The 11901-nt window shown below is 35.5% G+C and overlaps 1 protein-coding gene across 1 annotated transcript; it reads right to left on the bottom strand.

Annotated features, from left to right (window-relative positions):
• Positions 1-684: 684 nt before the first annotated feature.
• LOC138317328 (RNA-binding protein 7-like) lies at positions 685-4259 on the bottom strand. The gene is made up of 3 exons (XM_069258915.1): positions 4132-4259; positions 2902-3064; positions 685-1998 (listed from the first exon to the last, which is right to left on the bottom strand). Exons 1-3 carry the CDS (start codon positions 4213-4215, stop codon positions 1607-1609), a joined length of 639 nt encoding a protein of 212 aa, XP_069115016.1. The 5' UTR covers positions 4216-4259; the 3' UTR covers positions 685-1606.
• Between the last annotated feature and the right edge of the window lie 7642 nt (positions 4260-11901).

The raw sequence follows: 11901 nt of genomic DNA, 5'->3' as shown, positions 1-11901 counted from the left end.
TTGTATTATCACGTTCAGCATCCATACACATTAGGAAAATAAAATCATAAACATTTATGATGACTTAAGCTTAAACAATTGACGAAACAGAAACTTGCTCAAAAACTTGAACGTGAAATGGGACGCCAACGCTGACGCCGACGCCGGGGTGACAACATTAGCTACCCCTATTCTTCGAATAGGCGAGCTAATAAATTAAAAAGCCTAATAATATAGGTATAGGTTTAGCGGACTATCCACATATATGCATATATATATATATGACTCAGAGCAATAAGCCAAATCGTCGCTGACAAACTATCAACAGCTGTGTGTATTGTGGTTCAAAACAATTTACAGCTTCTAAAAATATCCACTGACTGTTAACCATCTGTCTTTCACAGCTACTAAATTTCGCAAAATTTTGTTTCAAAGCAATTTGAAGTTCTTGGATTCAAAATTGAATTGAAAAATCTTTGTTTTCATTGTGTAAGAATTGTGGAAGATATTAATTCGCAAAGATGAACTTGTGCAAATTTACCTTTGTCGCGAAATTCAAGAAAATAAATCACACATGAATGAAAGTTAGTTTAAATTGGCCTCCAATATTTTTTCCTGAACATTTAACAAAACAAAAGCATGTATCCTAATTTCTGAATGACACTCGCTGAATCTTGTATATGATTAACAACAGAGAAACATACAATAATTACAAACATTTATATTCAATGAAACAATTAGACATATAAAATACACATTAAAAACATCAGTCCTCTCCTTGTAATAAAATCACGATCATCTGTCCAGCATGCATGACAATGTATTGTTAATTAGTCAAGATTGGTATTTATAATATGATGAATTGAATTCATTACAAGCCTAGAGGTTTTATACGGGGGTGTTACTGCACTATTGTTCCCAAAAAGTCTTGGTTATAAATCCATCTGAACTTTTTAATGTAAAATAAAACACATTTTGAGGACAAATGTATGATATAAAAATAGAACGGCTAAATGAATTGTTATCTGTATCTATGTGAATATACGCTGACAAATTGCATACCCAGTGTAAAAATGTACAATTGTATTTTGAGAAGACCAGTATTAAATTTGTCCCTTAAAACTACCATAGTAATTGTTATACTGATTACAAAATAAAATAAATAAAATTGTTTACATACTGGTGTTTAAGATAAATTCTTTGAAACTTCTTTAAAAAAGACTGATACTGAATTAAATGAAATTGACTCAAAAATAAAATTTTGACCAAATGCAAAAAAAATCGTCATTTTTGAAGTTAAGAAATATATTTGCTTTATTAGGACTATTGAGGATACTTATCCACGATTAAAAATAGTATCTAATAATCCCTTTACAATATTTGTCCCTGTGTTAATTAAGTTAATCTTATCATTAAAATGCTTTCATGGGCCTTTTTAATTTTTTTTTTTCAAACCAAACTTCTATAAACGTTGATCAGTATGTATAAATTGGAACATCTCTATCTAAGCACTGGCCTTCTGACTTTACGATTTATGTAACTTGGGCCAATTTGAAAGGCAACATTGCACTTGAATGCCAGATGCTAGTAGACGGACATGAGTTCTTGTATGGGCACAAGTATAGCATCAGTAGCGTCTATATGGAGTCTGTTGCCAGGGCCGACTAGAGCGGCCGTAAGGGTTGGAGTGAGGTATAGGCTGTGTGGTCAATCTCTGTATGACTTGCTGATTATGAATTGAAACTTGTAAATTATGTTGCCGCATAACTCGCTCTCTCCTTTGCTGAAATGACATGGCATTCACAACTGGCTGCATGTTTGGCAAGTTTCTGAAGTTAATTTCGGGACTGCGTCCACCTGATTGTGAATTTCCGTGCCAGGTAACGGATCTTTGGAGATTATGTGGTACAGGACCTGAGGGAGACCTGTTATCATGTGAACTGCCACTTGGTATGGGACTGCTATATGGGGCAGACTGAGCGGCATTACCACCATCATAAGTGGCACTGCTGGATGATCCTGCAAGTAAAGAATCAAACATGTAGCTATTCAAACATAGCTAGATAAAGCTGGTAATTTAAGAAGTTTATATTTTTGATCTGGAAATCTTTCTTTTGTTTGATCTTAGAGGTTACACCATTAAAACTTATATAGTCTTGTTAATTATTAATGCAAAAGACAATAAGCAAAACTAATTAATTTCTTGAATAAATAATAGAAAAAAAATCTGTAAAGAATTAATTGCCATATATCGAGCAATCCCTAATATCAAGTAAGCCTTTGTGTTTTATTCAAATATTGGTGATATCAACAGTGTTGTTTAATTGTCGCATTATTGAATAGCTTGTGAGATACATATTCAACTGGAAACAAAAAATCTTATCTCTTATAATAATCATTAAAGATGCTCCACCGTTGACAGAGCATAAATGACACTCATCATTTGAACAGTAATTGGTGTTTAATTGTGTATATACATGTCTAATTTACACAAAAAATAATATTAAATAATTAATTTTGTTTTTGGTGCATGCAAAATCAATACTTCATTCCATATAGGACATAGTGTCATGGAATTTCTTCGGGATGCAATTAATTATTTTTGATAGAACCAGTATGTACATCGATTTTGAAATTCCCTGGACATCGTTTTTTTTCCAAAATATTTTGATATGCAAAATATACTGATAGTAGATTTTTTTTCAGTATTTCAGCCCCAAAAAAGTACCAGCACAAATAACATTGGTGCACAAATTATACAAGTTATGGTAATATTAATTTTAAAAATTACTCTTTGTATTAGGACCCATCAAAACATGAAAATAAGTTTTCTGGCGACTCTTCTTGAAATATTATTCATAAGTTACTTGATTGCTTTATTAAATATCCAGCTTTACTGTATAACTAGCTTACGTATAATACCTGTTCTTGTTTGTAGTCGTAGACTACTGCCGAAAAGTTCAATGCCATTCATCAACTCTATTGTGTAAGGTACTGAACATTCATGTTTGAATGTCACGAAGGCGTAACTTCTTGGTCTTCCTTCCTTGTCTACGGCTAATTTTACTTTCTCTAGTGGACCAGCCTGCAAAATCAAACAACAAAACTACATTAAAACTTTGTCTTTTTGTGTCACTGTGTCAGTATCATATAATACATGTAATGATCCATGTTGGGAATAATACAATAAAAATTAATTTAGAGTTAGATTATACATAAACGTACATGTTCAGTCCAACCCCGTTATTACAGATTCGTGAGGAACCTTCAAATCTTTTTGTATTATGTGAGTTAACGTTTCATACTAAGTGGGTTAACATAACTTTTGTACAACAAAGAAATGTTCACAGAAATGACTCATGATACAAAGTGAGCATTTGGACAGAGATAAACTATATTGTTTTATTGAAAACTGTTCATCTTTATTTTTACATTTTATTTAACAATATTAAATTTGCTGTGATCTCATTTTTATAATAATTAATAAATAACATCTCATGGACCTTAACGGTCACCTGATATTTGATACAAATTAGTTATGTAATTTACTATGTAAATAAGTTAGAGTCAAATCAAAATTATTTTCACAGCTAGTTGTTCGAGATATTTCCAATGATAGTCTATATGCAAAGTTTCATTAAGCTCAGATCATATTTACTCAAGTTATCATGTTCACAAGATTCAATAGTTATAATTGCAAAGGGCAATAACTTTTTAAGTTACGATCTAATCAGGTTGATTTTTGAACTCATCCAAGATCTCTCTGAAAATTTACTCAAGTAATCGTGTTCACAAGGAAATGTTAACGGATGTCGCATGCAAGAGCCTTGAGGAGGAATCTAAATAGGGATTAGAACAAACTCTTTTCTGACACGGCCACAACTACCACATTAGAAAAATTAAAAAAAAAACAAACATCGAAATCAAATTAAACATTAAAATACACCCCCTGTACATAGCACACACTTCAATATCAGCAAAATCTCCAACACGATGAAGGAGGTTGATAACCTGGTAGCTGGGTAGCAAGACTTCTCCCGCTGTTATATGACGCTGTGATATGGCTGAATTGAGGTTATTAGGAGTGTTATAATCGTATGAGTTAACACAAGGATATTCCCTTTATCAACACTAGCAATATATATTACAAACCTGTAAAAATAGCTCATATAAGAGGGGCTCTGTAACCTTTTCTGACAAATTTCCAACCCAAATTGTGCGGTCTTTTTCGTCCATGTTGTTTTCCTTTTAATTTTTCAAGCGTTTATGTGACGTAGATCGCTAACAAAAGAATTAGCTTTTGGAAACGGAAAGGATATTCCGGATATGTATACTCGGAACCAGGGAATTAATGTTCGCTAATGAAATGGACTACTAGACAATTTTGCCAAAAATAATCAATATTATTTCTGGCAAAGCTGTCGGTTTTGAATAAAAAAAAATAAATGTTGAAAAATACTGCCGTTGAAACTTCAGTTCCTCTTTTTATTATTTTTAGAAAATCTCTCGATGAAGGCTTGAAAGAGCACTTGTTTACCAATTTTCAAAAAAGGTGATTTCTATTTAGTACTGTCTGTACAGTTTTTGAAAGTATTTTTTTTAAAAGAATCAAAGTTAAAAAAGTCTTTTTCTTGCACATTTTGTATTTGTGCATCAACTCGTCCAATTTGTGAAGCTAAAACATGAGTTTCACATTTTCTTAAAAATGTGTAATTACATTTGGGTGGCCATGATCACGGTCTGGTGTAGTATTAGTAGTATTTATAGTAGTTTTTAATAGTTTTAATATTCACTAATAATATACCCAACTGCATAAAGTCATAATCAAAGTTGTTTAGGAGCAGTCATGGTATTATAGTGGATATGTAAAGAAACAATTTCAATAATATACTTAGTATATTATATGGGGTTTTGTCAAGGCTGACGAAAGTTGAGGAGTTGGAAAGAGCAGTTAACAGTTATCTACGGCGATGGCTTGGCGTCCCTCCAGGATTTACTTTCGTAGGATTGTATGGGAAATTCAACCAGCTACATTTACCACTTTCATAAGTGGTAGAGGAGTTCAAGTTAGCAAAGTGACGCCTAGTTATGACATTGTGGGACTCCTAAGATCCAGACAATGACAGGAAGAACGAGGTCAGCATCAGCATCTGCAGACCAACCAGATTGAAAGTATGCTCGAAGTACGGGATGTGATTGGAAGCACTTGAGCGGAAGGCAAGGACTAGAGTTGCAGCATTTTCAACAGTGGAAGAACGCATCAATGCCAGAGAGGCGCAGGATGGTTCAGAGCGAGGTCTGGCGGGTAGAGGAAGACAAGAGGAAGTCAAAATCTGTTGAGCTGGATGGAGTGAAAATTGCCAAGCAAGAAACTGTCTTGTTTAGAAGTGTGAAGGAAGGACCAATACAGGATCGAATTCCTGTTAAGAGCGATATACGACACACTACCGTCCCCATCAAATCTTCACCAGCGGAGACTTATTACTGATGACCCATCATGTCAGCTCTGTGGTAGCCAGGGATCGATGACCCACATCTTGTCAGGGTGTCGGACATCGTTGACACAGGGGCGTTACAGATGGCGTCACAATAAGGTCCTACGCGAACTTGAAATAATTGTAGAGGAAGAAAGGAGAAGGAAGCACAAGGAAGTATGAAGATGTTTGTGAGGGAAGGCGAGGCAGTGGAGCGGACGATGTCAGCTAGACATAATTGCTGGATAGAGGAAATGACTGGAAGCTCAAAGTGGACTCGGATGGAAGGCTTGTTTTCCCAATAGTATATATACTACATTACGTCCAGACACGGTTCTGGTATCGAACTAGTCAAGAACTATCATCGTAGTGGAGCTCACAGTACATTGGGAGGAAAATTGTGAAGAAGCGCATGGAAGGAAGAACTTGAAGTATGCGGATCTAATAGCATACTGCAAAGAAAAAGGATGGAAGACATGACTGTTCGCAGTCGAGGTTGGATGCAGGGAGTTCCCAGCTCAATCATCGAACAGACTCCTGCGACACTTAGCTATAGGAGTACGGGGGAAGGTAATGTCATCAACCTTGAGGAGATTTGGTGACGCTGCTGAGAAAGCATCTTGCTGGTTATGGCACCGTCGGGACAACTACGAATGGAAGTCAGTATCCATCGAGAAGTGGATTGGCCACCACTACTGACCCACAACTGGAGAATGTCGTGGTTTAGGGTTGAAACATCTGAGGATACGTAGTTGGCGACCACCTGATGACGACGAAGAGTGACCAGTGAGCACCGAGGGGCAGAAAACCAGGCATTTGAAATACAGGGATGTCAGGAAGTTGATACAGTATTAGATTAGCTGTAAGTATAACACTTCATAGAACAAGTTTAAAGGATATTGAACTACGGGAATTTTTGGGGAGAGTGATCGAGACCACCGCTTTAAGTCTTCTTATTGAACTCCGAAACACTACAATTTTACTAATCTTAAGCTAAAGGAGATTGCAATAGATATTTATTGTAGCAATTATACAACTTTTAAATATCTAATTCCACAAAGATGATGTACACCGTGTCATAATTACACTTATAGATATATGTAGGACCATAAAAAACCGACACCTTTCTCTTGAAAGGTTCTTTATTTCGGCGCTGTTCTGAGAAGGTGTCTTCGGCGGCATGCTTCAGTGATATAGCACTTTAAAAAAGACCAAGATCAACTATCATGCATATCAATATTACAACAGAAATATGTCACCAATTAATTTTTACAATGTATAATGCTGAAAATAAGTGACCTTTCGCAATGAGAGGATTGTTTACAAGACAACAGAAAATTACAATTACTAACGTTTTTGTAAAACATGTAATAATTAACCTAACATTAAAAAGAACACCACCGTCAATTGATTGTTTCACTTGCGTGTAAAACTTGTCAGAAAGTGATTAGTTTCAAAGCTTTAGAATGTGAGCGTGGTTTCCTATTCATATCCACAGTCGCACCTGAAAGCATTCAACCACACCCTTTACTAATTAATAGATTCAAGATCTTGAAACTAATTAATATATATATAATTACACCCGCCCTCTACACGTCTACTCAGATTAGATTATAAGTGACATCTCTTTTCGACAATATTTAAACTTTTACTATATATAGAATACCAGACAGTGTCGTAATTAAACGGCTAAAGTTTAGTCGTATAAAAGTTCTCACGAAATACATGACCGACTTTTATAATAACAAAGCACGTTCACCCATTCACATGCATTACTTTCAAGTAGATACTAAATATTTGGAATCTAACGTTCCTCAACCACGATATAGTTGAGGACGGTTTATATATCAAGGTTAGCTCCCCTAGGACATTAAAGGGATATTTAGACATATCAAAATTCTAAAACTCTTTGATCCGATTCTAAGTGAAGCAGACTCATATATCATACATGTATGTATACCGAATATAGTTTTCAAATATAATTTAACTACAAACAATGAATGTAAAATATATAGGAAAAACATAGCATGATTAACAGCTATTATATTTTCGTCTTTTTTTTATGAATAATTTGGAATTTTCTTGGCAAACATAAAATGGAATTACCACATTTTATATAATAAGTTTTGAATTGATTTAGTCCATGTTTTATCGAGAGTTGCCTCCCATAGGCCATTTGAAACAAAGGCATAGTATGCATTTGCGTGCAGCAAGTTTTATTTATATTTTTATTGGCTATATTGTACCTGCTGCCCCTTAATATGATCGTAAGAGGCGACTAACTTTAGGATACTAGTCTTTTCTTTTCTTTTCTTCCTAATTAACTTATTTTTCTTTCTAACATTTCCTTGACACCACACTACCTTTGGCTTTGGGTTAAGCGCTCGCCCCTGTGAGGTTTCTGTTCTCCGTCTAAGACACACCGTAGTCTATAAAAGTGGTTGTTTTTGCTCCTGTTTAGCTAATTATAACGGGAGTGGGACAATTGGTTGTCAGTATAAATGTGACCGGATGTGACGTTTGGTTTTTTTGCTGCACGCTTCGGTGAGATAACACTCCATAGAGAAGACATAGCATGAATATACCACAGCCTCCCAAAACAGACATTCACACCCAACGTAATGTTTATTCGCTGTTAAACTGGGGCTGTGACTACGGTTGCTGGGACCATTATTTCATACACCGTTGTATTGCGTTACCATTACGTGATAGATACATCCACAGGCATTTCAAATAGATAGCACATTTATCTAGGAGCTTTCTATAAAGATTGAGTTGACCCTATCGGTGAATCCTGTTGGCTGTTTGGTGTGTAATTTAAATGGTGTTGAAGATGAATTTTATTTTGTTTTGAAATGTCCATGTTACTCTGATATATGTCAAAAATTCATGAAAAACTATTAAAAAAAAAAAACAATTATGTATAAACTAATGCAACTTTTCAATGTAACAAATGTAAAAGAATTACAGAACTTAGCAAAGTACCTTAAAGCCGCGAACGCAAAACGATATTTATTAATCAATTAGTTATAGTCTTCCGAATGTAGTACTGTCTACCTGTATCTTTACATACAATATGTATTATATGACCCATTTGAATGCATTGTATTAATGTATGTATGTGTATACAAATGATGAGTCAGCAGACTCAATGTAAATAAAACTTGAACTTGGTTGGGCTAAATATCCCATTGACAGCCATTTAGGTCATTTAAGGACGGTCTCCTGTGGATGCAATGTGTTGTATGCGTGTGTGAATGTTTACATGTATATTTTGGGAGGCGTCTGTATATTCGTGTTGTCCTATTTATATTGCTATTTCATTTTGTTTGTTTGATTTATAAACGTCCTATTAATTAACAGCCAGGGTCATGTAAGGACGGCCTCCCATGTACGCGGTACTTGAATGACGTGTGTGGTGCGTTTTTTTGGGAGACTGCGGTGTATTCGCGTTTTATTTTCTTTTATAGCGGAACTCTTGCCCCTTTTATAGTGATATATCACTGAAGCATGCTGCCGAACACACCAAGCAATACACCCCACCCGGTCACATTGTACTGACAACGGGGGAACCAGTCGTTCCACTTCCTAATGCTGAGCGCTAAAGCAGAAGCAGAAACTACCACTGTTTTAAACTTTGGTGTGTCTCGGCCAGGGGAAACAGAACCCAGAGCCTACCTCGCAGGAGCCGGCACTCAACAGAAGGCCAAAAGTGAGGCGGTGACAATGGAGACGTTAGGGAAAAAAGATAAGATCCTATTTTGTCGCCTATTACGATCATGCAATAGGGGCAGCAGGTACAATTTTAACTCAATCATACCACAAAGACACCTTACAATACAGACACATAGTCCCATGATGACATTCAGCAAACCAGTCGTCCCAATCCCTCTACGGTAGGACATGATGTGGTCTGTAGAATTTAGAGTCAAACTAGGAGATGAGACGCCAGGTATAAAAATAGGCACTTACATGTCTCCAACATCGATGTCTGACCACAAATCGTGAAAGTCGTGTTTATTGGTGTACATAATATTCATAGTCTGATACGAAAATAACATGACTAGAATGACTATGCATACGTGCGTTAAACGAATCTAAAATACAGTAGTCAATGAAATGAACCACACCCTTAACTAATTACACCCGGCCGCAAATTATCTACTCGAATTAAATTTTAAGGGACGTGTTGATTTGATTATAATTAAACTGTTACTATAAAAAGAACATCATACCGTTTCATGACTGCATTTCGTTTGGTGAATACATACCGGTCTTAGTCCTAAATATGACACTTCTACACGAAATCTGAACGCGCTGAAAATCCAAATAGTTTGCAGCAATTAAAGTTCGCTTATCAGTAAAAGTAGAATTAATGATCCGTCATCTACATGTTGTCAGTTATTATGTTTCTTTCGTAAACACTGCTTTCTTTGGATCGTTAACCGCTTCACTGTTAAAAGCATTGGAAAAATGCATGATTGTATTTCTAATTTAGTTTCATTTTAGCAACGTAAAACCGTGTCAAACAGTTTACACAGGCAATATTTCCAAACCCGAATTTAAGGCCAATAAATCTTGACCTTGACCTGGAATTCACATGAAATTGACCAGAATTTCATATGAATTTAACCTGAATTTCACCTGATTTGATTTCAGAAAATTGAGGTCAATTTCAGGTTAAAAATTAACGTGAAATTGACAAAGAATCGCACGAATTTGACCAGAAATTCACATGAAATTTTCCACAATATATCTAGAGGTCAATTTCAGGTTAAAACTCTAACATGAATTTGACTAGAAATTGACCGAATTTCACCTCAGCGAATTGTCATGTGATATTCAAGTCAATTTCATGTGAAATTCAGATTAGTTCTTTTTTAACCTGAAATTGACTATTTTGCTCGTTTCGGGCCAATTTCATGTAAGATTTTTATCCAGACATTCAGGTCAATTTCAGGTTCGGAATGTTTGCGTGTGCAGTTGTGAAGTACCTGGAAATTAATCCAGAGTTTCACCAAAATGAATAAAATATCTCATCAGTAGGTTCCTGAACGTAAACGACTCCATTGTGACAGAAGCTCAGACAAAGACCTATTATCATGTTAGAAGGGTAAATAGAGAATATAAAATCTACCTTGGAGTTTTCACAATATTGATGATCCTTACTCAAGATTTATTTGTCGGTCACAAACAATGGTGCAAATATTTCGCCTCCCGCCGACTTGTTTAGAGTTTTTGTCAAGGCCAGTCATGAATTGAGAGATATTTATCATACCAGTAACGTAGTTCAGCGATTTGCAGTTTTAAAGCAGTCATATCAATAAAAATCATTTATATTCAAATAAAGTTATTTTTTCTGCCTCTCAGTTACAACTTGAAACAGTCTGAGAAATATCAATGTTTTGACAGCTGATATCAAGAGATACGATCCAGTATACAGCTCGCTTATGGCAAGGGGAGATGATATTTTGATCTACAATTTAAATGTCATTGTTCCCGGTTTCTATTTCTCTTTCAACGGTGACCGAGCATCGACAAATTTTAAATATTATAATATATTTGATTTATAAAAATGGAGGCAGCTCAGGGGAACAAATCTGAACCAATCACAGCCCTGCATACACTTTCTTCTTTGAAGACTACAGAGAGCCACGCCCAACTTCAAAGCCACACAGTCAACCACATTGTACCGTTATACGGCTCTTTTGATGTGTAAATCAAATGACTAAATTATTTGTTCTGTTATGTTGCCTCCAGTTTTACTATGAGATAGTCCACGGGTGTAGAGATCGTAAGTGATCGGAACCCCTGGAGTATCGAGGATGACGGCCAAGTTGGTGGCGCGTAACTACATTTACCTACTACTGCTTCTGTGCAGAAAAAATCGAAACTCGGCATTGTCGAGAGAAAGGAATCCGTGCACCAAAACACAACACATGTGGTATGTTTTTTTTTATATATATTTTTATTTTGACAGTTTTTAAGAAACAGGTCATAGACAGAAAAATATGTCTCTATCAATTAATAGAATATCGAACAGTTATGCGAGCCTACAAATATAAGACTGAGGACTTCACGTAACCTTCAATGAATAACTTGTAATAGGACGTATTCACGCTTATGAGGACTGCTTTTTGATAGAACGAAATATTTGTCTACTTTAAAGTTCTTTATAATTGAAATATTTGCAAAAGCATCCCATCTGATAATAGTATGAGGCTTTACCCTACGTTCTGCCGAGGAATCTGCAGAATTTAACGACACATCAAATTAAAATTCTTCCTTCCTTTCTGAGATTTTCTACTTAAGACACATGTAGTGCACCACACCTTTTCTCGTTATTCTTACAAAAGAGACGATATTCGTTTTAAGGGAAAACAGCAATCCCATTTGGTATTGAATATCCTGTTTGGGAGTACCAAATTCATATTTCATGAGTATATTA

This window comes from Argopecten irradians, chromosome 3 (genome assembly GCF_041381155.1).
Source record: "Argopecten irradians isolate NY chromosome 3, Ai_NY, whole genome shotgun sequence".
NCBI classification, from domain to species: Eukaryota; Metazoa; Mollusca; class Bivalvia; order Pectinida; family Pectinidae; genus Argopecten; species Argopecten irradians.
This window is presented reverse-complemented; position numbering and strand designations above follow the sequence as displayed.